We start from the raw sequence: 25,490 nt of genomic DNA, 5'->3' as shown, positions 1-25,490 counted from the left end.
TGCATGGGGTGCCGTTTGATGATAAAACTCAGGTCCAGATCAGAGTTTCTACACAATCCAGGTGCACCAGGTCCCTGGAGAGCTGGAAGTACCTATAAGATCAACCATTAAACCCTGAGCTTCACAAAAAGACTTCCTTAGGGAAACAGCAGCAGAGCAGCAATTTAGCTCAACAACACAGCTCAAGTACTGGTTCCAACAGGAAGTTCCCCTGTTTTAGAAGTAAGCAAAGGACAAAACATTAGTTCTGGCCCAGGCACACCACCAGTGCCTTGGGGCCTGCCTGGGAACACGAGGAGGGGACCAGACTGCACTCCTACATTCAGGCATACCACCAGCATCTCGGGGCCCACCTGAGAACCCGAGGCACGGAGAAGAGGACCGGACCCCCCTCCCACAACCAGGCACACTGTGCCTGCACCTTGCAGCCCGCCCAGGGACCCGAGGCATGGAGAAGGGGACAGGACCCCCCCAACCAGGCACACTGTACCAGCGCCTTGGGGACTGCCTGGGGACCCGAGGCATGGAGAAGGGGACTGGACTCCCCTCCTACAACCAGGTACACCACACTAGTGCCTCAGGGCCCACCTGGGGACCCAAGGCATAGAAAAGGGGACCAGACCCCCTTCCCACAACCAAGCACACTGCACAGCGCCTCGGGGCCTCCCAGAGACCGGACACCCTGCCCACAACCAGGCACACCACCAGCATCTCAGGGCCCCGCCCAGGGGCCCAGGACATGGAGCCCGGGACTGGACCCCCCTTCCCCCTCAACCAGGCACACTGTGCCAGTGCATCGGGGCCTGCCCAGGGACCCAAGGGATGGATCTAGGGACCAAACACTCCCCACAACCAGGCACACCACCAGCACAAAGCATGCCAAAAACATCACCTCCAGGTGGATGGCCCACCACAGACACCACAATAACCATGGTTGCCGTGAAAGCGGCTAGACACCACAACCGCCACGCAGATGGCCTTCCAGCCACTGGAGTGCATTGACACAAGGACAGTCACCAGCAGAGATAAAGAAAAGAAAAGGACATCTCTCTCCACAAAGCCCATTTCAGAGTGACAGAAGAGTCTGCTCTATGATAATATTGGGGATCTGACCACACCTCTCAGCATTGGACAGATCATCTAGGCAACAAATCAACAGAGTAACCATTATTCTTTCAGAAGGAGAGAAGAAATCTAGGGTAATTAGAGCGGGGAGGGAGAGGGGGATGGGGAGAGATTGGACAAGGGGCATAAAGAATAATTATGATTTGTAACAATATATATGTTAGTAATATTGATTTGATCAGCATATCTCAATGTTGAACACAAAAAATATGTATAATCAATTTTGATTCAATAAAAATTTTAAAAATAAAATGAAATTCCTTTTTTAGGGATACTCTTGACAGATGATTATTCATTTCTCCCATTTTTAAGCCATATTAATTTACTGTTAACACAGAAAAAGGGACATAAAACACAAAGGTACAGGTTAATAAACTTTTAAAAAGCTAATGTCAGGGCCAACTCATGGCTCACTTGGGAGAATGTGGTGCTGACAACACCAAGTCAAGGGTTAAGATCCCCATACCAGTCATCTTAAAAAAAAAAAAAAGCAAATGTCTGTGTGACACAGCCCAAGAGACAGAACCTTCTCATCAATCCCTAAAGCCTTCCACATTCTCCTTTCCAATCAAAACCCCTGCTCCCTCCCCCATAAAGGTAACTACTATCCTGATTTTTATGTATTTAATTTCTTACATTTCTTTATAGTCACACTACTCACATATCATCACTAAATAAATAATATAATTTTAGTGTTCTGAACTTTATATGAATGGAATACTACAATATGTACTCTTTTGTGTCAGGCTGCTTTCACCCAACGTATATTTGACTACTGAAGGTCTTTCAGGTTGTTTCCAGTTGTGAACTACTATGAATAATGCTGCTATGGACATTCTTGAATTTGCACCTGGTATATACATGCAGGCATTTCTGTAGGAAACCAACCAACTGACGGTATAAGTTTGACAACATTTGAGAACCATCATCTAAGCATTTAGTTTAGTCAAAAAACATATGACGGAGTTGCAAAAACTGTCAAATCTTGCCAAAGACTGAACAGAAGAGAACCAAATTTATTTCTTGTTTGACAGAAATAAATTATGTACTATGTTACTATGTGGCACAAAATTAAATTGAGGAACAATGCAAACAGTGCATTCAAAAGAAGTTCAAAGTGAGCACAGATGTGCCAAGAATGAATTGAGTTCTTAAAGCTAGAGAGCCATTTTTCTCATTTGAAGATACAAACTCATTGAAACATTAAAGCAGAAGATAAACTCAAATAGCACAGAGTATCTGATACTAATGTCAGCTGCCTACGGATCTTAAACTGATGGAAGAGAGGAGTGGTGAATATAAAAGAACTAGACAATATGCTGCTGTAATTGCCAACCTGGAAAATATTTCTAAATCTCAAAATTGGTTTCATTCAAAAAATGTTATGACTAGGACATCAAAATAATGTGCTTGAGACAAAATTTTTAAAATGTAATGCATACTGGTAATTAAAAAGTAAAACAATCTCTGGATTGAGAGAAAAATATTATTTTAACATAAACGATAAAGCTTGACCAACTGGCTTTTCGTCGTCTTGTGACTGGGAATAAAAAGAAGGAAAACAAGTTACTCTGACAAAAAAATCTTTCAAACGGCCCCCACTGCCCAAATATGTTTGCTACCTATTAGCTAATGTGTATTTCTATGTACTAGGCACTACTTAGAGTGCTTAGTAAATATGATCTCAATTAATTTTCATAATAATCCTGTGAGGTAGATACCACCATCCCATTTCATAAACAAGGAAATCAAGGTTTAAACAGGTTAATTTTCCCAGAATCATACTGCCAGTGAGAGACTGAATCAGGATTCACATCGAGACCCCTCTGACTCAATTCTAAGCATCATGAATGGAAATGAGTTAGTCACCTAAAAGGTCATTAAAGGCAAATTCGGCAAAGAAACTAGATTAGAATTAACATCAAGATGCAATTAGAGTAAAAAATTATAATCAGCATTCAACATCAAGCCAGCAGTTTATTTCCCTTCAGAGAATAGTTCACAAAGCAGAAAGAAAGCTTTAGAATCTCACAGGAAAGGCTCTGTGAGTCTCCCAATTTTAATACAGACTTTCACACGGTTGTATGTTTCTACAACAAAATTAAGTTAAAGTAATTCTTGCTACAGAAGATACTCTGCCTTTTCATAAAAACAGTTCCAGAAGCTATTTGTCCTAAAACACAAAAAGAAGTAAAGACAAGAGGAGGAAAAGGATTTAGAATTCAAGGACAGATTGAAAACAAAATGAAAGGAATGAATTCAAGAATACAGACACAGATCTTTTCAAAAAAGGAACAGTTTACATAGAAAAACACTGTTGGCATGAATTTAAGACTACCATCTGTGCAGTTACACTGGGAGAAAATCTGGTAGAAATGTAAGAAAACTGGCTGACGGGGGAAGTAAGTGGTATAAACAACCAACCAACCATCCAATATATTCTAAATTGGATGAATTACTCTAGGAAAAAAGAAATACAAAATTAGCAACATCTAGCTTACACTCAGAGTTTCCTGTAATAGGAACATAACTTACTATGAGCAGAGAACCACACCAAGTGTTTTCTATTCTTTGCCATAAATAAACTGCTTTGGCTTAGACAAATGTTTGAAAAAATCAAAATTAAAAAATCTGTTTCAAGTAGAATATGTAATCAGAAACATCCTGACTCAGAGAGGCTGATGTCACAGAATGATGAAAAGTAAACATTCAGGCACATGAGCAACACGAATTCAATGCTTTACTCCAAATAAGGCAATTTCTATGTGAGAGCAAAGCCCTAACAGAAAAGGAGAGAATGAGAGAAGCATACAAAGATAGTGACTATAATTTCAAAATAGCAATGGTAGGCAGGTAGAGAATTTTTTGAAAATCAGAGAAAAAACCAGTAAGAAATATTAAGAGATCAATTTTTTGCCTAATAATAGTAACAAAAACAGTTAAGTCCCATAGCAAACATGGATTAAGAATACAAAGACATGAGGTTCATTTCAGGGCCCATGTTAATTCCATCAAGAAGAGGGGGATGACTTTGGGGAAGGGGGCAGTTTTTTTCCCCTACAAAGTAGACCTCAGAGGAAAGTTTCTCTGGCACCCAGCAGTGATGTTTCTGCCCTCCCTAGGACAGACAGTAGCAAGAGAAATCAAAGGGGCACGCAGCAGTCCCTGTCTTTCACTCTGTGCCGACAGAGTGATGGCAGGTGTCCATGTGCTTAGATTCTCCACCTTCATCCTTTTACTCAGTGTACAAGTTAATCAAGTGATAGAGTTCTTGAATATGTATTAAACCAATTTAGAGATACGCAATTTATTAACTCAGAAAGCATCTTCAGCAGAACACAAAAGTCTTAATTAAGTTTATACAGTAAAACTTAACTAAAATTTGCAGGGAACATGGAATGTGGAGTTCTGTCTAAACCAAATTTACATCTGAATCCCCAAAAAGAAAAATATTGCTAAAGCTTTTTACCAAGTTTTACTGAAGTTACTTACTAATTCTAGATTTTACGTGGTGAAGCTCTTTTATACAGAGTATTTATAGTTTTGGAATTATGCAAAAGAGTATACTTAAAATCTATTCAAAATCCAATCTCTTTGCTTGGGATAAAAAGCATTTCTCCAAAAAGAGAATTTTTAAAAACACAGTCAGTTTTACCATAAAAGGAAAACAAACTGAAATGTGTTCCCACTTATTTATTTGCTACAAAATCACCTTTTCTGTTGGACAGAGCCAACAACCAAATCGTTCTCATGGATTTGTGCATATAAACTGAAAAATCTGTCAATATATTAAAAATAGACATGAAAAATAAGAAGTATATATTTGTTTTCTAATTTTTAAAACATGAGGTGAATTTACATCATATAAGCATTAGTAAATAATGAAGGTTAGGCATTTAACATTTGCTTTTTAAAAGATGGAAACAGAATATGAAGTACCATTGCACACAAAATATATACTTCATGATCAAGATTATTATAACTCAGTTCAAGATGCCTATCAATGAAAGTAATGGCAAAAAAGTTTGTGTGCTTGTCAATAAATAATCCAAAGTTGTTTCTAAATGCTTGAGTAAGAAGTTTTCTTAATTTCCCTTGCTTGCGATAATACTTATTAAAAACAACCATTTCTACAGTGGCAACTTGTTATAAAGTAATAAAACGTCCCTTTGACAACAAATCAAACCAGGGACACCTCTCACTATCCCAACTCTGGCTATCCAAATTTTTTTGTTTGTTTGTTTTGGTTTCTTAAAGGGTTTTTTTTTGGCAGCTGACTTATACAGGGATCTGAACCTGTAATCTTGGTGTTACAAGGCTGCATTCTAACCAACTGAGCTAACTGACCAACACTGGTTATTCAAATTTAAGGAACCAAACAGATTTATAAAATTTTGATATATTACTGGAATCATCAATAACCAAACTCTTGAGGTGGCTGGTTAGCTAAATTGGTTAGAGCATGGTGCTAATAACACCAAGATCAAGGGTTTGGAATCCCTCCCACCCGCCAGTCACCAAAAAAATAAAAACAAAATAACCAAACTCTTGCTACTTGAAACATCAGATTCCAATAATAGGCCACTCCCTAGCTACCTGATCTTATAGTCTAAACTTTCACTATTTGCACTCAGGGACTAAATGGATTCAGATGTCTAGGAATACTCGTTTTTTTTTTGTTGTTTGTTTGTTTTTTCTGTTCTTTGGTACACTCTTTGTACATAAGAATGAAATTTTATATTCTGATTTTTCCTTCTATTAACACATGTTTAGTATTTTCCCATGCTATACATAGTCCTCATAAACATCATTTTATTAGTTCTCTAATATTCCCACTGAGGGGATTTACTGTAATTTACATAACTTCTGCACTATCTTGTAATGTTTATTTGGTCCATTTTCCCCCATAACTATGTTAATGCAATAAAAATCTCCAAATAGTTCTTTGTTTAAAACAAACATTATTCTGTTTTACATAAAACAAACATTATTCTGTGTTACAACTGCAGCTAAATATTTTATAAGATTATTTTAAGTGAAATGTTCAATATCAAATTAGACATTAAAATTAAAAAGCTTTTTTTAGTAAGCAAATAATAAGAACAAAGTAAAAGAACTTATGTAAATTACAACTCAATAAAACATTCCTTTGATAATTCTCTGTTCTTATTTCTTTGTGCTAAAAATATAAATCCCAATAGTTCAAAATAAAAATAACTTATCAAAGAATGATCACATGTAATAAAAGTAAATATAAAATTATTCTTCTAAAGATTTGTATTTTAGACTACATATTCTTATAGTTGGTTTCAGTGAACACCAGTTATTTTGACCCAAATCCCTGTGCCCATTTCCCATAAAAGTGAGGTTTAATAATTAGAGGGTAACAAAATGGTGCTCTAATCTTTACTTTATGAGTATTGTTTAAAAGGAAAAAGAAATATGCTGTGTTTATTAAATAAATTGCCTCAAAGTAATGTTAAACTTACATTTGATATTACAGTATCTAAAACCGACAAAAACAGAAGCTCTTCTAAAATTATTAAATGAAACTCCAAATTTCCTTGAAGGATCTCTAAGAAGTATAACATTTGATCTGTTGTTGAATTTGTGTCTGCTGTAATTACCAAGAGTGACCCTTAGGCCCCCCAAGTGCTCCTGAAGTTGTTGGGAGGAGGGGAACCACATAGGTGTGCTCCCACAAAATGAGATTATGAGCATAAAAATTTAGAAAACCACTTATTTCAAAGAGAGAGAGAACAGGAAAAGAAAATGTCCAAGAATGTGTTTGCCTGACAGGAAAAAATATAGACATCATCAACAAACCTTTACTACACATGGTGACCTTTACTTGTCACAAACAAGACCAAGAGAATATTACAACCTTGTGATTGTTATAGATTTAAGCAGCTACATAATTTTCAAGTAAAAAGGAATCCACCATATTTTTGTTCAAAATTCAGCAGAGGTCTAAATCACTTCAAAAGCCAACCTATCTTTAAAATATTCTTAAAGATAGCTTTGTACAACTTCCCAAGGGTAGGTAGCTGACATCAAACTGTAGGACAATCTACTGCTACTCCTTCTCTAAAGAGCTCCTCCTAGTCCAAAGGTCTTCTTCAGCACTGAGTGCCCAAACTAAATAACTGCCTTTGTGCTTCCATTTAATCTAAAAAATTTAAGCACCTTGAAATTCAGACCTGTGATATAACTAGAACTAAAATAAAACAGGTTAATGTCATTATTATCTCTTCACTAAGAATCCACAGTTTAGGTGCTTAACAGTCCATTTTATTTTCATCTCAGTAATGATTTTTTTTTTTTTTTGGTTAGCTGGCTGGTATAGAGATCTGAACCCTTGACCTTGGTTTTATAACACTGCCCTCTAATCAGTAATGATTTTTAATTAACAAGCTTGAAATTTTCTTTTTTTGGGGGGTGCGGGGGGGGCTGATATGAAATACCTTGACCTTGGTTTTATAACACTGCCCTCTAATCAGTAATGATTTTTAATTAACAAGCTTGAAATTTTCTTTTTTGGGGGGGTGCGGGGGGGGGGCTGATATGAAATACTCAGCTCCATCTGCGAAGGCAAATGCAACAGAAATATTTTTCTCAAAAGACAAACAGAAACAGTATGAAATCTGTCTGAAGATGGCCCTTTGTGCACTTCTACTATAACAAACATTGTGATCCTCATTTTTCCTCAATGTTAGCCCCTGACGTTATTAAAATTAATGTGAAAAATACTCTGTACTCACTCTGGCATTCTATGAATTGATGAATAAAAGTGCAGTCCCCGCCACTCTTTGAAAGCAAGTGCTCTAATAAAGAAAGAAACACCTTTAAGAATATAGTTTGTTGCTGTCTTTGAAAACCAACAGCAAAGGAAGGAAAATTGAAATATTTTTAACATGGGTAACTCTGAGTAAGACTAATAAAAGTTGAATATATTTTAATACTAAAGGCAGACATGGTTTAGAGTTAAAGTTAAATGACTTAAAATTGTGATTACATAATCATTAATTTGTACCCTGAATGGTTAGCTTTTAAAGGTACAGTTTTTATCCAAAGAGCTCAACATAAATTTGTTGCTTTAAAAAAGCTTCACCCACTTTTAAAATACACCTTTCTCCATGAGAGTACCTTAAATAACTTTAAATTCCCTTAAATAATTTTAAAGTACCCTTAAATAATTTTAAAATTTTATATTTGTTATTACTAAATTAATTTTCAAGTGGTTGTTCTATAACAGTCCCTCTTCAAACTTATTCATTCTAGTTAAGAAGCAAAATGTAAATACTTTAAGAATACCATAAATGCCTTAAAGTTTTTAAGAAACTGATGAAATATTTAAGTTTTGTATTTTCATTTCATAAATAATCTTCTTTTTTGAGTCACTTAATCTGTACCTCATATACTATCAAAACGTTACACTGTTCATCTCTGCCCAAATGATCAAAACCAGTGTCTGTACATTTTAAAATAAGAGCTTGGTAAAAAGTTTTGCTCAGGTCAAACAGAATTTGTTTGTTATTGTTGTTGTTTTTAAATAAATGGAGAGAATCAAAATCTAACATAGTGGTTTAAAAGAAGCTGCAGCCTTTTTCTTACAATAATCTTTATTTACTCTGATTCAAAGAATTAACTTTGGAAATCTGGATAGCATCCTTCAATTACATATTTGTACCTTTCAAAACCACCAAATAGATTTTAGAAGTTTAAGTGTTAAAAAATATTACAACATGATGACTATTTGGAAGGTACAAAAGCACTAAAACCTGTCAAAGAGGACACATGAGTTGGCACCACTCCCACTGTAAAAGCCTCTTGTCTCTTCTCCTCCATCTCAATTCACCTTACCCCCCAATCACCTCAAATTTGCATGAGGCCAACACCTCCTACTCTGATCGCGCCTCACCCTGTCAACATCCTTCCTGTTAGCTGCCTTCTTCACCTCTACACTCAAATTTATCATTATCCTTCATCTAGTTAAATGGTGTGCACAGCCTCCAGTCTACACTTATCCTCAGTATAAAACAAAAATATGGGGAGTGGGGAAAGGTTGATACAACTCATGTTTTACAGAGACCAATATGTTACATACTTAGAATATTATATGGAGATACAATATAGCCCCTTTGCTCCCAAAATGCTAATTGCAACAAAAATTTGAAATTAAAAAAAAATCTAATAAATAGAATTTGCCAATTGGACCAAGAAAAGCAAAATAGGAGCCCTCGGTAGAATAGTAATTACCAAGATAAAAGGTTGTTTTATATAAATCTAAACTATAACACTCTCAGAACTCAAACTATATAACATCATGTTACATATAAAAACTCATTTGGAACCAAATTTTAACCTAAGGGAGTTTATAAAACTTATTTGAAATGAAATTTCAGACCAATATCAAAGAAGTTTATGACATTTATTAAAGTAGGATATCCCACCATCATCATTCAGCAAGCTAAAAATCACTCTTTTATATACTTTGATTTTAATATCTGAACTCTACATTACAATATTTACTATACTAGTTTAAATAAAATCCAAGAATACTATAAAAAGATATATATATGACTTCTACAAAGGATCACGGATACACATGAGAGAAAGACCTTTAAGATAGTATACATGTAGGATTTGGATCATGACACTTAATACTCTGTAACTTGAATTCAGGCCCTTGGGAATTCACTTTGCAAAAACCACAAAAAATGCCACTGATAATCCAAAAAAAATCAGATATTTATTGGGGGAAAGAGGGTGCCTATGGTACTGAATAGGCTTGTAGGAATGTAAAAAAAACGAAAGAAACATAAAAAAATAGAGAACCACTCTACTTAAAATAAGTTTTATTTACACATGAGTTTCTTATGGATTTTGGTTTTGTTATGCCTGTGCTGTTCAATATCACAGCCATTAGCCACATGTGACTAGTGAGCTCTTCAAATGCAGCTATTTCCAATTGAGACGTGCTATAAGCATTAAATAAATGTACAATGACTTCAAACTTAGTGAGAAAAAAGTATGAATATAATAATCTTTTTATATTGGTTACATGTTGAAATGTTAACATTTTGGATATTGTGGGTTAAATAAAATCTGTTGTTAAAATTTGTTTCTTTTCATATATTTAATGTGGCTATGAGAATATTTTAAATTATGTATGTGGCTTTCATATTTCTTTTAGACAGCACTATTCTATACTTTCTAAGATCTATTCATATTGTGCTTATTAAATAAGATAGAAAAATATTTACAGTACAAAACCCACACTTTTAGCAGCTACATTAATTTAAGTAATTTAAAAAATGGGGCTCGTTGGAAAAAGTATAATTAATTTTAACATCTCTAGACATTTTTGAAATATTCTCTTACAACTATACTTGACTCTGATATTTAAAGAGTAATTTTAGTTAAAATCATACTATGGCTATGTACTTTGGTAATACTGGAATACTTGATAATTTGTTGTTATATTGCAAGTGATTCAGAATGGAACAAGTGATCTATCTTATTCCAAATTCTACTCTGTAACTAAATCTAGTATAATAAAGTTTTTGTGTATATCTAGAAATTTACTATTTAGTTTCTTTTAAAATATTCTACGTCACTGTCATGCTACTCAATTTATCATCACCAAAAAAACAAATACACCAACAACGGAATTATTATAGCAAGGAGTTACCTACCTTTAATTATGTAAAATATCTTATTTCTTAAATCAAGGAGTCTACAACTATTCTACAATATAAAAAATAGCCTACTACTATTGTCATATAATATGTCAGCAGGAACTGGCAAAAATTTTAAGCAGTAATTTTACAACAATAAATAGTATAAAGATGTTCTTTATACTATTTACATGTATTTACAGGTACATACAGTCATGCACCCCATAAAGATATTTCAGTCAATGATGGACCACATATATGACAGTGGCCCCATAAGATTATAATGGCTATACCATATAGCCTAGGTGTATAACAAGCTATACCATCCAGGTTTGTGTAAATACACTTTATGATGTTTGCACAAGGACAAAATCGTCTAACAACACATTTCTCAGAACCAATCCTTGTTGGTAAGCAACACATGACTGTAAAAGGATTCTCTTAACTGAAGGAATATAAGGTTCCCGGGTTGAGTTAACACTAACATTATTAATAAATAAATACTCAAGTTAAGAGGGTGATGTATTTGAATAAGAAATGGGCATGCCAAAAAAGAAAAACAAGCAAAATAATAACAGAAAATATAAAATAATTTAAGGATGATGAGCTTTTAGAAGATGAGGATTAAGTCAGTTTACATAAGTTTGATAAATATATTTAATAAACGGCAATTGGTAATTTTGGTGCAATGAACATAAAGTACACCTTTAAAAATTCTCAAACTGAAACAATCAAATTGGAATTTTAAAAAGTCAATGTATTTTACAAAATATATATAGAATAATCAAACAGCAATGATTAATAAAATTTTTTTCTTAATTGAGTTTCAAAATTCTTTATATTTTGGTAATGAGCCACAATAATCAACCACATTGTATATTGACAAAATAAAAAAAAAATTTTAAAGAAAAATTCGTTATATTTGCAATATTAGGTATTGACCTTGCAGCTCTCATATACATGATGACCTGAGCCTATTTTGCCAGTTCTTGTTTAAAAACAGACTGACGAAACAAAAACAAATAAAACAGAACAATAACAACATTAAAATACCTCCTAATTTTATCAGAGTTTGACTGCTGCCCCCAAACTATAATGATATCTCCTGATACATGGAAAAAATACATAGTAAGAAGTTCTGGGTATTAACCTTGACATCTTCCACTAACTTCTGCATAAAAACTGAGATGATAGGTATATAGTTTGGTAAACAGAAAAGTTTTATTCCAGTTATACTCCAAGCATCTAGCATAGGATCTGGCACATAGTTGGTGCGCAATTAATGTTGGATAGAAGTGGGGCAGGGGGTGTGAATAGGAATCTTCAAGACCGAAGGATTATAGAAGCTACTGGGTAAAATGTACTCTGTATAGTAATAGGAAAACCAATAGTGGCTATAAATTTTTGGCAAGATAGAATCCACAGTATCCAGAAAGAAGGGTCACAGAACCAAAAACTAATAATGGATTTTTCTGATGATAGAAATGACTGATCCCATTCTCTCTGATCATTGAAACAGATGGATAAAGAAAGCAGTTTCTATGACATGTCCAGGGCTCAATAGGCTGTTAAATAAACTCAAACATTAAAAACAGGGGTCAGTTACCCCCGGAAGCAGAGCTTGATGGAATAAAATGGTAGTATAGCTCCTTGGAAAATACAGTGGGGGAAAAAGAGCTATATTATGTAAGCCATTGCTAAAGTTGAACTTTATCATTTTCTTATCTGAATAATTAAAATTTCCATATAAGACATATCTAGAAATAGATCACAGTATTAAGTCTTACAAAATAAAGGGAAGCTTGATTTTAAAACATGGGATTCAATGGTCTGTGAACAGCATGCTTTTTTTCATTTCAAATACTTAAAACCTTAAAACACTGAACTTCCTATCCTGCTTAACTAATGAAAGGATACCATGAAAAAAAAATATTTAAGTTTTTTACACTACCTTTTTCTGTGCTCCCATTTATTTTAGGTAAGAAGTCATCAACTTGTATCCCTAGGATTAAGACAGTATATCATTGCCTTATCAAAGAAAGTGTCACACGATCTCAAGTGTAACCGTGGCATTTTGTATTTCTACTCACATTAAGATTGAATGGAGCCAATTTATTTTTACAAAAAGTGTTCAACTTGCCATTTTCTATTAATTCAGAGGAAAGGCTACAACTGCTTAGTGTCCTCCTGATGAACCTCAAAGGAAAAAGGACCCTGTGTTCATGTAATTTCTTATTTAAATATCTCTAAGTAAAATTTCAGGTGCAGAAATTTCATTCACCTCAAGGACTAAACAATGGTGCCCACTGGTGGCAATCAAGCATATATTTAAAGGAAATTTTCTACAAGATACTGTAGGTACTTTATACCTAATAAGTAAAACACCCCTTAAAAAAAATAAGTAGCCAATGTAAGATAGTAAACAAGGTCAAAAGTTTAATGCTGATTCAGTTTTATATAAGAAATTTGGATGACACCTACCTAAGCTGCTGCATTCTTTAAGAGTTTTCTCCTGAAGATGTTCTAACCGTACTGTAAATAAAAGTCCAAGAAAAAGATATTTCACAGATAAAAAGAAAAAAAAAATCAAATCAAATCAATTTCTGGATTAGCTAACCTACCTTGTAAAGCTGTTAGCCTTTCGTTAGTAAAATCGTTATCAGCTTGCAAAGCTTCTATTTTTGCCTGAAGTTCCTGTTCTTTTTCTTCCATTTCATCTATTTTATGTTGTAATTCTTTTTTCTCGGCTTGTCCCTTTTGTTGGATTTCTTCCTGTTTTCCCTCTGCTACCTGTTGATAAAGAACAAAAACTCCATTATTTAATAAAACCTAACCTTGTTTTAAGGGGCCTTTTCCAGGGCTGCCTTTATTCACTTAAACTTCTAAGGAAAGTATTCGATATTATAGAACACATTTATAAAACTGATATTTCTAAATCAGCTAAGAAGATAAAGACAAAGCCTTGTAAAAGTGATCTGCATTGGGGTCACTCCTCCATAACACCAGTAGAGAAAAACTTGGAGCAAGCAAGCAGGCTCAATACACATCGAAATAAAGGGTCTAAGTGAAAAACTCCACACGTTAAAATAGGGAAGTAAGATTTTCCCTGAAAATTACTGTTGTTTCAATTTGTTTATAAGTTCTAAAATGTAACTTATTGTGAAATTTTAAGCAAAATTATGCTTAAAGGGATGACTGTATAGCACTTTTCAAAAAGATCTCCTTTTAATAAGACCCATCTTTAAAACTTATAGGTTAACCAAGCACACAGAGGAAAGGTATGCTCTGGTCTTCTCTAACAAGTGTGTATTTCTAGGCACTCTATTCATGGTTTGAATTATATCAAGATGGGTCTTCACAAACTTAGCTACAAGATTTTAAAGGACCAACTAGACATTACTCTATCTTCTGATCAGTTCTTATCCAAAGGGTCCTATAGCTACAGGGAGTGGCAGCTGAAGCACAGTCAACAGCATTCCTGGAGGCTACACAGGGTCAAGCAGATCATACCAAGATTCCCTCTGGGCTTTTACCAGCACTAAATAGCTGGACCCTGCCTTTGAGATGGCTTAAAGATAAGCAATTTCAGGTTAAAAAGTCATCTGAGGATCTTGGGTTTTGCTGGTTCTCATCTACTTCCTGTTGTACACTAAAAGATGTCTATCGTAAGGCACTGACTACACTTCAATCCAGAGGAAATACGTCAGCTTTTACAGGCTTTCAAATGACCGTGGTAGTGGGTGTTGGGCTAAATGGCATATGAGCACTTTATTTTCACTATAAATTTCAACCATTACCAAATTTTACATCAACAACTGTTTGGTAATGCCTAAACTCTTAAGCTATCCAATGTTAGGAACAATTAGCTTAACATACTTTCATCTTGAGTAAATACATACCTTTAATTTATCAGATAAATCTTTAATCTCATTAACTGCTCCATTATATTTATTGGCTAATTCTCTTAATTCTTCCTGAGTCCGTTCATTCATTTCTTTCAGGTGGGTACATTCATCTTCAGTATTACTCAGACTTCTCTGTGATTCAAGTTTACAGGCAATTTATTTAGAATAAATGCACATTAAATATTTAGAATTCCTTCTAAATTAAGTTTACAGAAAGTATAATTCTATGGGCTATTCTAAAGCAACACGTGCCCTGGACTTTATATAAAGCTGAGTTAAATAACTTAAGGACTTCAATTTACTTCAGGTACATACTAAGACAGAAAACACAACTAAGAATTTGGGGGAAAAAAGCGGGAGTGGAGAATAGGGACAGAAAGAGGATGCTACTTTAAATACTTATACTTTCAAGAGGCCAAGAGGTCTGACTTTTAGCCTTCAAAATATTTTAAGCCTATCAATTCCTGAAAACAAGTTTAATTATAATATGCAGCAAATAATTTAATAAAAAAATTAGAAGTCAGCTAGAAACTTTCTTTCCTTGCATGTCAAATTCATCACATGACATTGAGTCAGCCACTATGGTATGGGGCCTATATATAGAAACTATCTCTGTACTAAAGGCACGTTTACTATTTAGTTTATGATAGGCATTTCAGCCAACTCCAGTAACAGATAACTTCTGTGGTAATTTTGTAGTGGTTCAAAGGAATGACCTGTATTACGAATTAGGTTTTTTTTAAAACAATGAGAATTACATATTAATTGTTCCTAAAAGACCTAGAAAGAACCTCAGAGGTAATATCCCCTTTGTTTCCCCTCTGGAGGATACATAAAGTATGAACACACGGTGTAGGTTCTCAGTCTTATACTGACCATCCTCCACTAGAAGAAAAATAAAACTGGGTGACAGGAGATCAATTCCCTGGCACATGTCATGGTCCACTGCATGAAGGGTGAATCCTAAGCACAGGGCAAACAGTAAGATTCCCTGGTTAGGCTTCTATTTCCTCGGTCACTGACTAGGGACCATTAGCACCAGAACTCACATGGTTATGTTAAGAATTCATGTCAATGAAAGCAGCATACCTGCTCCTTCTCACTTGACAGAAAATATTTCCTAGCTATATAATAATACCCAAGTTTAAAGTATCCTGCAATGTTCGAAATTTTTAAAAAAATCACAGTACTGTTTAGTACTTTTTAAATTGAAATACCTCAACTTCTGAAAGTTTTCTAACCACTTCAATTTTCTCCTGAAGAACTCGTCTCAGGGACTCTTTGGCTGTTGTCTCATAGTTGTGTTTATCCTCCTGTAATGCTATAAGTTCCTTCCGTAAACTATCTTCTGTTTGATTCTAGAATAAAAGATATTTATAATATAGCCAAGTTTTTTTTTAAAGCATTTACTGTTTGAAAAAAATAACACATTATAATGCTCTTTTAATTCTTTATTAAGGTACCTCCGAACACAAATGATTTTGGTTCTATATTAACTGAAGCTGTATTTAAAAGTTGCAACAGTAAATTATACCTTCATAAATATATTAATTCCCACTTCCAACAGAAAAAAAAAGTCAAAGGCAATTGAGTGTTTCCCTCGAATACACAGAATTAATTACTTTTATATTTGTCATATTCCCTTCAAGTCACCATATTTACATCTGTGGGCAAAAATAACCAATTACCGTCAAAAGCACAAAGCATTTTAAAACAATGGTTAAAACAAAAAGAATAAGAGCACCATGAGGAAAAAGAAGAGTCCATGTCTGGGGCAGGAAATGTGCAAGATGAGCCTGGAACATCTTGTCTGGTATGCCAGCAGGAAGCTACCAAAGTATGCTAGAGTTCTATCAAAAGGACTCAGGAGTCAATCTAAAGAGATTCACGTGGACCAAAGATGGGATAATTTGAGAATCAGTAAGAAAAACAACTGCAACAGATTAAAACATATCAAATATATTTAAATCTAGGTGGGGGGAAAAACACTTCATGATCATTCTTTGGAGGATGAAAAGGAACCAATTCATTATTTTGAAAAAAATCATGTATCCTGCCTTTCCTATAGAAAATGTACTTCAGGGTAACCAAATGGCTGATGAGGGAAAACTTCTCTTTATAGAAGTAATCTAGCTAAATAAATAAAGGAATGATTGAATTACAACACCATTTTTGTAAAACTTAATGAAATAATGGATCTAGGCAAGGATCATCAATGATTGATAAAAATCTCAAAACGACAAACAACTAGACATTATGTTGCCTCTTGGAAGAACACAACACCATCTATGAAATGTTGACAAAACAAAAAACCTAATCTAAATCAGAGCAAATCTCTAGATCAAACTATTAATTTTATGCGGTAGAAGGGGTGCTAGAAGCACGTTTAAGTAACAGTGCAGATAGAGGGAAATTCTAGAGGACAAATCACAGTTTCTTCAACAAATATCAACTGTCATAGAAAAAAGAGAATTGTACATGGGTATTCATTATACAATTCTTTCTACTTACATGTATGTTTAAAATTTCTCATAAAAGATTTAAAAGAATGCTGAAAATATATAAAAGTTTTAGCATATAATCAAAATGACAAAGAAATAAAAAAACTATGCATTTTTCTTTACATACTTGAGATTAATACCTACTTTGGAGCATGCTTGTAATTGGTTTCCCATAACTTCTAACCGTGATAAGAGTCTATCTTCATCTATTAAAGCCTGTTGATGAAAAATCAAATATATATAAAACCCCAGAGTAATTAAAAAATAACATGTGTATCAAAAGGGTTGCTACTTGGCAACAAACATAAATACAATTATAAAATTGATCAACATCCACTGCAAAATGCCAAATTTTCAACATTTGTTTATTAGTTAGGAAACAACTTCGCCTTTATTTGCTACAAAATTTTAGTTTTAGTTCATTCAGCATGTCAGGGACATTAAACTATGTTTAAATGCTTCTTGAATATAAAGGCAACTGGAATACCTGCCAACTGGTATCTGAAGCCTCTTGGGTGATGGCTAGTAGCCGCTGAAGCGTGGCTAACTTCTGTTCCAACATCTGTTCCCGATGTAAGGCCTCCTAATATTATAAATCACAAAAGAGATTCTAATAAACTCAGCATGATTCCTTTGAAGAGTAATCAATGTTTTTTAGCACACTCAAAATATTCTCATATTACATCCCACTTAATGTATTTCAAAGTATTTCCAAATTGATAACACATTTTGAAATATAAATAGGCCACATCATTTTAGCCTCATTTTTTAGGCTGTAATCATTTGTTGGACTGTACATACTGCTACTAGAGGTGCTCTAGTTGCAACTTCCCTCACAAGTCACCTGTTTTTGTTTTTCTCATAATTTAGAAGAATGAGTTTTTAAAAACCCAGATTAGAAAAAGCTAATAAAAGTTTTAGGCTTGCATTTTATACATACATACACATACATACATATATGTATATAATATACACATACACACACACACACATATATATATATCTCAGAACAAACTCATTTTAAACTAAGCCAAAATAATCTGGTCAGCAGCAAACATACATCATGATGGCTTAACTACACACGTATGACATCTGAAATAGAAATGGCTTTTAATTTTTCCTTTTTAGAATGTTACTTATATAAATATATATATACGGATATTTAAAAAGAGAGAGACTGCTTCATTCTCTCACAGCCTATTGCATTTTCAGGTATTCTGATTCTCTCCCAGGCTGTGCACCACTTAGCACCAATAAATATGGCAAAAATAAGTAAGAATCCACCAAATATTGGATCAAAGTAATTAAGGGATCAAGAGTTATGAACTATTTGGCAGCTCCAAAGTAATAGTTTATAGAGAAAGACACTGGTAAGAAAAGTGTGATCTCCAGGTGACTTGTTAATGTTTGAAGCTGTTAAGAGCATCTCCTTTGCTGGGAGTCAAGGTGAAATGCTCACAGCATTTAGTTGTGGTTTTGGCACGCCTTCTTCACCTTCTTCTATTCCTGTCATTATCCAAAGAACGCTTACTACCCTAATACCTCTGAGCTATCTCAACAGAGAAATACAGGCTACAAACAAAGTACTTCAGGTTTAAAGCATGAATTTATTGCTTTCGACATCCTCGATAAATAATGATTAGGGAAAATCTGGTCTAATTAGGGTTAGAGGTACCGTATTTTAATATAACTCTAAAGGTATAAATTAAGGAATATAATAAAAGACACACCACCTCAGAATCCATATTAAAACACTTCAAAGAGACTATTTGTCAAGTTTATCTCAAGCTTCTAAAACATTCCTAATATCCAGGAAACTACACAGAGGCTGCAAAAAGTTTTACTGAAAAACAAAACCATCAACCAACCATATTTTATAATCTACTTCCACTAGATGGTGTAATTTCACCTTTTCACTCAATTCCATTTAGACTTCCTTAACTCCCTGAACCACATCCTAACAGAAATCTAATACTTCCAGGGATGGTCTTTTAGTTTTAAGGTATGACATACATCTATTCCAGTTTTTATTCAGAAAGTTTACAATCTGCATTAGAACTTCAGCAATTCAATAAGGATATGTACAGAAAAGACTGTGGGGTATAATTTTCTCTCAAAGAATTAGAAAAAGAACAGTGAAGGATTAGGTCTACTATGAATACTCAAAAAACTGACAAGAAAGTTGGAAAGACTGAGAGTCGGGGTGAGATCCACAAGCCCATGATGACTAGTTATCAACAGTGTATAATCTTGGGCAAATCACTTAACCTACACGAGCCCACATTTCTCATATGAAAAACGAAGTTTAAACCAAATTAATCTCAAACTTTTCTTCCACCTCTAAAAATAAGAGAAACCTAGCTCAATTAATGTGCCTTCCTATGGAATGGTAAACTACTAATATTTATAGCATAAATTCTATGTGCCAGGCACAGTTCTAAGCGCTTTACGTACTATTAATACATTTATTCTCCATAATTCTGTGAAGTAAATGCTATTACTATACCCATTTCATAGATGAGGAAAATGAGGCACAAAGGGATTAAACAACTTTCATAGCAAGTCAGATTTAAAGCCAGGGATCAAGTCCAGGGAATCCTGTAGAGCCCATGCTCTTGAATACTAAAGTGCAAATATGCAAAACTGTTTTTCTATGCATCAGTACATTATGCCTGCTGGAAGATAAGATCTGATTAATACATTGATAGTTTTCTGTTCATTTTCACAGATGTGTACGTTCTTAACTGAGATGGAATTGCTCTCAGTGACTGATTCCTGTAAAAGAATGTAGGCACACAGGATCACTGGTTCGGTTCTATTATTTTAAACAAAAGACAACTAAAGTCCTACACATGTAAAATGACTCACCCAAGGTCACAGAACTAATTGAGTAGCAGAACCAGGATAAAAACGTTAATCTCCAAACTCCTGACCAGCGTTTTCCTTAACCATGCTTCCTCACTAGAATAAGAACCATAATCCAACCCAAATCTACAAAAGCCCGGAAAAAAATAGCACTTGTTTGCTTTTTAGAGATTTGTATTGTTCTTTAAATATGGTGTTAACTTCTTCAGCAATCCATTTTCCAAATATCTGCTCTATCAAGAAATCTTTCTATGGATCTATGCTGTGCACAGCACAGTACAGTGATTATGAGCAGACTCTGAAGTCTGACTATCTAGGTTCAAATCCCAGCTCCACCACATACTAGACGTATGATATTGTATAAACTATTAAATCTTCCTGTCCCTTAGTAACTCCATCTGTAAAAATGGCAATAAAATATATACCCTTATAGGTTTGTTGTGAGGATTAAATAAATTAATATAGGTAAAGTGCTAGAATGCAGCTTGGCATACAAGTAGTCCTGTATAATTATTTGCTATTAGCATTTTTATTAAGCAATCCGACTCTCTCCAGGTTTAATTTTATTTAAAAGTTATCTGTAGATAAAGAACTATTTTGGAACTTCCTCATATTTATAGAAAGAAATTTCTCTTGTACAGAAATTTTATCTTTCCTAGACTTAACAATCCTGACTCTTTTTTTATTCTTTCTATTAGCATTTTTATTAAGCAATCCGACTCTCTCCAGGTTTAATTTTATTTAAAAGTTATCTGTAGATAAAGAACTATTTTGGAACTTCCTCATATTTATAGAAAGAAATTTCTCTTGTACAGAAATTTTATCTTTCCTAGACTTAACAATCCTGACTCTTTTTTTATTCTTTCTATATAAGACCTATTTTTAATCCTTTGCTCTTCTTTGAAAAGATATTTCTTTTGTACTTATATCCAGCCAATATTTCTTTATCCTATATTTGTGAACTGGCAAAATAAAATCTAAGTTGTTTCATTCTGCTTTTAAAGACTAAGAATTCTCAAGATTTACTTTTACCTGTAGATACTGAGAAAGCTGGAATAGTTCCTGAGAGTACATACTTGGAGTGTTAGCAGCAACCTAGAAACAAAATGACATAGTGTCAACAATCACAGAAAAACACTTTATAAAGACACTGAAGACAAACCAATTCCCTGAAATGCCTATTTACTTAAATATGCAAAATGAAAATTATTTTTTAAATTAACCAGTTTCCCTAGTTCTCAAAATATTTCTGCCCTATGTCCAGATTTGTAAATAATATTACAGCTGACCAGTTTGAAATTTGTAAGCAAGGTGGTGGAACAAATGCTACTCATGAAAACATTACTTGACAAGCCAAATCACAAATTTATAGCACAAAGGCAATACAGCCTTTTCTTAATCCAGAATTAATACCCCCTAAATCAACAGATCCACATATTTTCCCTTTAAAATTCATCATTAAATAGTTGTTAAATATGTCAACAAATTACAATTCTTTAGAAGTAGCTACCTTCAAAATGGTATTTGTATGTGTATCAGGTGGGGAGAGGAGACATGAAATATAACACTTTGTCCAATGGCCAGAGGCAATGAAAATAATTTGACTTTTTTTTTTTTTTCTTAAACTATAGGTAGGTTTTAAGAAAAAGATGAGAAATAATGGTGTTTAAATACTACAAACCACAGCCAAACTCCTTAGAACTCAAGAATACTAGAAGAAATATCTTCTATAAGGGATTTTTTTCAAGGCTTAGAATACAGAACCATGGCTTTATTCCCCCCCTAAAAAAAGAAGGAAAGGAAGCACTAATGGGTTGCTGTAACATTTGCCCACATCCTCAACACTAACAAGCTCTTAACTTATTAATGATGTTACAGCACCATCTCTTACTAAGCTCAGAAAATAATTTTTCATGATATGCTGACTAGAGGAAAGAGAGTTGGCATTTTTTTTTTTTTTAGGTTAATTCTAAATCAGCAAGACCATTATTTACTTCTGAAATAATTCTTGGTATTGCAGAAGTTAATGATTAACCACTTTTACTTCTAAAAAGGACTGTAGCAGATAACGTTACTTTCAAGCATTCTTTATTCACTTACATTCCTCATCCATATGGAAGAAAAAATGTAAAATATTTTTCCCAATAGTTCAGTTACTACACTAAGAAAATTCAACATCCTCATTAATGTTAAAAGATGCAAAAGATGTATTTATTTTTTGTTATTTAGTAATGATATCTATGGTTCAATACACCAACATTTCTGAACAAAAAAAGATTTTCTAGCAAGCAATTACTGCAAAGTTTCTGATCAGATCAGCTTAAAATTGATCTCCAAAGACAATATAAAAACAATATAAGAATATAATTTCTGTAAGCTCATATTTCTGTGCTACATCTCTGTATGGTACATGTTGAGTAAACTATTTAGGTAGAAAGTTTTAACAAATTTCTAGGCAGAACTATATCTCAGAACAAAAAGTTATAACTCTAGCTGTCAAAAAAAAAAAGTAATAAATAACACTCCTTACCTCTGGCTAGGCACAAAACAGGTACTCCTAGTCTACACAATCAACAATTCGTTTGAGATAACAAAGCCTTTTTCTGAAGAAACATCCAGCCTAAATTCTCCAGATATTAAAGATCAGAAGACTGCAATAACTATATAGCTATATGTGCTCTATATATTTTGTTACAAAAGAGAAATAAGTTTCTAGGTAAAGCATACTAAAATGAAACATTTTCAAAGCAATATTGATGAATTACTTTGGAAAAAACAATCATTAGCAACTTACTTTGTCAACAGGACTTGGTAATGGAGCATGGATGACACTGAAAAGTAAAATTAAGAATTTTTATCTGATTTCCTGACAATAGAGGAAACAGTATGAGAGTGCCAGAATATCTTAAACCACAAAGTTGATACATTTGCCTTCACATAATTAAAGGAATGTGAATTATTTTTTAATCCTTCATAAATTTATAAAATTCTTACTAAACAAAATAATAAATATATAAACCTACCTTTACACAACAATATATTTCTAAAAACAAATTCCTTTATAAGAATTTCTATACAGTAAAGAAGCATTATTCAAATGAACCATTTTCAGTTTTGGAATGTGTAAATTAAGTTATTTTAAAATTAAACATTCCTATACAGAAAGTCTTAAAAAGCAAAGTTCTACTGGAAAAAAAGGCTATAATTTGGAAACCTGTTCCAGTGAAGAGTAACTTCAGCTTACCAAAACAGTAGTACTATTCTTCTCTACCACTTCAGAAACTAACTGAGCTATAATGAGTCCAAATTCCGGCTCTACTTACCAGCTGAAAGACAAACTGACTAACATAGGTCTCAGCTTCCTCATTCATAAAATGAAGGTAATAATAAAACCAATCCCATAAGGTTACTGTTAAGTATTAAATGTGATAATATAAATAAAGAGCTTAAAACAGTGCCTAGGACATAGTAAGCACTCAATCACTATTACCACTCCCATGAAAACAAAACAGCTAAGGAAGCCAAAGTCCCTATTTTACTACGCCCTGTAAGATACTGTATGTGTGTTGGGGTGAGTAAAGGGGACACAGAGCAAGACTACCACCATGTCCCCTACCACTTGTTAGTCACTCTAAATCCTAGAGGCCACCCTACTGATGACCAGCTTGAAGGCTGACTGGGTAAAATTCCTGGGTTCAACTGGTTAATTATGTGTAGGCTGCTGAGAAACAGATCTGGCTCCACTTAACAATAGGAATAATTCTGATCCCACTCTAATAATTGCAAACACCCTAAGAACTGTTCCAATTCAACTAGTCACAAATAGCCTAAAATGCTGAATAAAATGGAATACTAAGTACAGCACCCACTTCCCTTCTGAGTATCCATGATATCCTGTACAGACTTCACTAAGCCTATGTAACCTCTTACTGTTCTTCTTTGATTACATGTCTGTGCTCTCAAAAACTATGATTAATCCACCCCTACATCCCTGAAACTTATCAAAGGCCCTAATAAAGTGACTAATGGTGCCTAATGAAGGTTTTTTTTTAAAAAATTACATATAACTTTAGTTTTTCTTCTCTACTCCATAAAACTAGAATAGACATTTAAACATAAATTTATTTTTCTTGACTATACAAGTAATATATATTGATTATAAAAAATGTGTGAAGTAAAGCATGAGGAATTTTGAACAGGCAATTTTCTAGAGCTGGAGGAAGATCCAGAAAGGTCTTTAGAGGTGGATAGTCCAGGTTTCAAGATGGCGGCGGCTGCGGCGGCTGGCGCGGAGTAGCTGAGGTGGAAAAGGTGGCCACTGGGCCTCAGGCAGCCGGGAAACTTGTGGACCTTCCTCTGGCCATCTCTTAAGGGAGGACTGCTGCTGCTGGCCGGTCGTGGGGGCTCAACGCCACTTTGCCCCCGGCAGGAGAGGCTGCCTCATTTACAGGCAACAGCTTTGAAGTGTGGAGCAGGAAAAGAACTGATTCTTAGCTGCAAAAGTGAGTCTTGAAACAGGGAACACGGCGCCAGGGCTGCTGTGGATGCAGCCAGGATCCCGGAGACCGGGGCCGCGCTGAAGAAGGCGGCCAGCTGCCCTATTCAGGATTCGAGGTTTCAGGCCGGCATTAAAGAAGATTCCTGGGAGCGCCCAAGCGGCGCCGCGACTGAACAGCCCGAGGCGGCAGCGCCGAGAACACGGAAGGCAACAAACCAGAGACAGAGCGAGCGCCCGACCTGGCACAGCACTGTGAGTGATCCCTGGCACAGCTCTGTTCGGGGGGGTGGATGCCCACGCGGCTTCCGCCTGCACCACCAGGCCACTCACTGCCACGGTGCTGCCTCCATTTTCCCAGGTGCGGGCAGCTCCGCCCTGCTCGGCCATCACTGAGCCCATTTGCTTGGCCTGGCGCCAGGCTTTCCGGACCCTGTGGGCCGACCTCCTCTCCCACTCCCTCCGCGGTTCTCTGGCAGGGCTGGGGGTGTGGGGCGTCCCGACCAGTGTTGGGAGGGCTAGGAAGTACGGGCGGGCCGACTGTCACTCCACCACACCCTGGACTCCGGCCCCGGTAAACCTCCTGTTACTGGGAGGCAGATACCATCTCTGCGACCACCAGTTTGGAAAAAAGCCTAACGAATTTCTGGTTGGGAATAGTGTGGTAGGAGAGTTCCCAGGTCCGCTTGAACCTGCCGGAGAGCAGGCTGCAGGCGGGCACTAGACTCGGTTTATACCGGGGGGATACAAAGGTGAACAAGACCCGAGAAAGATCTACACAGTGCTACAAAGGCACCCAGAGAGACCGGTCGTCTGTGCCTAGCAGAAACCTGGTAGACTTCCTGGGCGAGGTGGTACTGAGCAGGGTCTTGAAGGCCCAGCTGATAGACGAGGGGTGCAGAAGACACGCCCCAGCCCA

General features: G+C 35.1%; 1 protein-coding gene across 21 annotated transcripts in view; it reads right to left on the bottom strand.

Moving 5' to 3' along the window:
• The window catches only part of SLMAP (sarcolemma associated protein), a 149,573-nt gene that overhangs the window by 44,621 nt on the left and 79,462 nt on the right, over positions 1-25,490 (bottom strand). For 6 of the 21 annotated variants that reach the window (XM_063115194.1, XM_063115204.1, XM_063115197.1 and 3 more), the window contains exons 5-14: positions 22,871-22,907; positions 21,109-21,171; positions 17,699-17,794; positions 17,356-17,427; positions 15,928-16,068; positions 14,705-14,842; positions 13,427-13,595; positions 13,287-13,337; positions 12,757-12,807; positions 7,887-7,949 (exon numbers count right to left, since the gene is read on the bottom strand). In XM_063115194.1, the coding sequence (XP_062971264.1) occupies positions 7,887-7,949; positions 12,757-12,807; positions 13,287-13,337; positions 13,427-13,595; positions 14,705-14,842; positions 15,928-16,068; positions 17,356-17,427; positions 17,699-17,794; positions 21,109-21,171; positions 22,871-22,907 (881 nt within the window). The remainder of the gene's footprint in view (positions 1-7,886; positions 7,950-12,756; positions 12,808-13,286; positions 13,338-13,426; positions 13,596-14,704; positions 14,843-15,927; positions 16,069-17,355; positions 17,428-17,698; positions 17,795-21,108; positions 21,172-22,870; positions 22,908-25,490) is intronic. The other 15 variants (XM_063115199.1, XM_063115202.1, XM_063115212.1 and 12 more) reach the window with 5 other exon arrangements.

Source organism: Cynocephalus volans, chromosome 11 (genome assembly GCF_027409185.1).
Source record: "Cynocephalus volans isolate mCynVol1 chromosome 11, mCynVol1.pri, whole genome shotgun sequence".
Classification (NCBI taxonomy): Eukaryota; Metazoa; Chordata; class Mammalia; order Dermoptera; family Cynocephalidae; genus Cynocephalus; species Cynocephalus volans.
The sequence above is the reverse complement of the archived record's forward strand: the minus strand, read 5'-3'. Positions and strand labels throughout refer to the sequence as shown.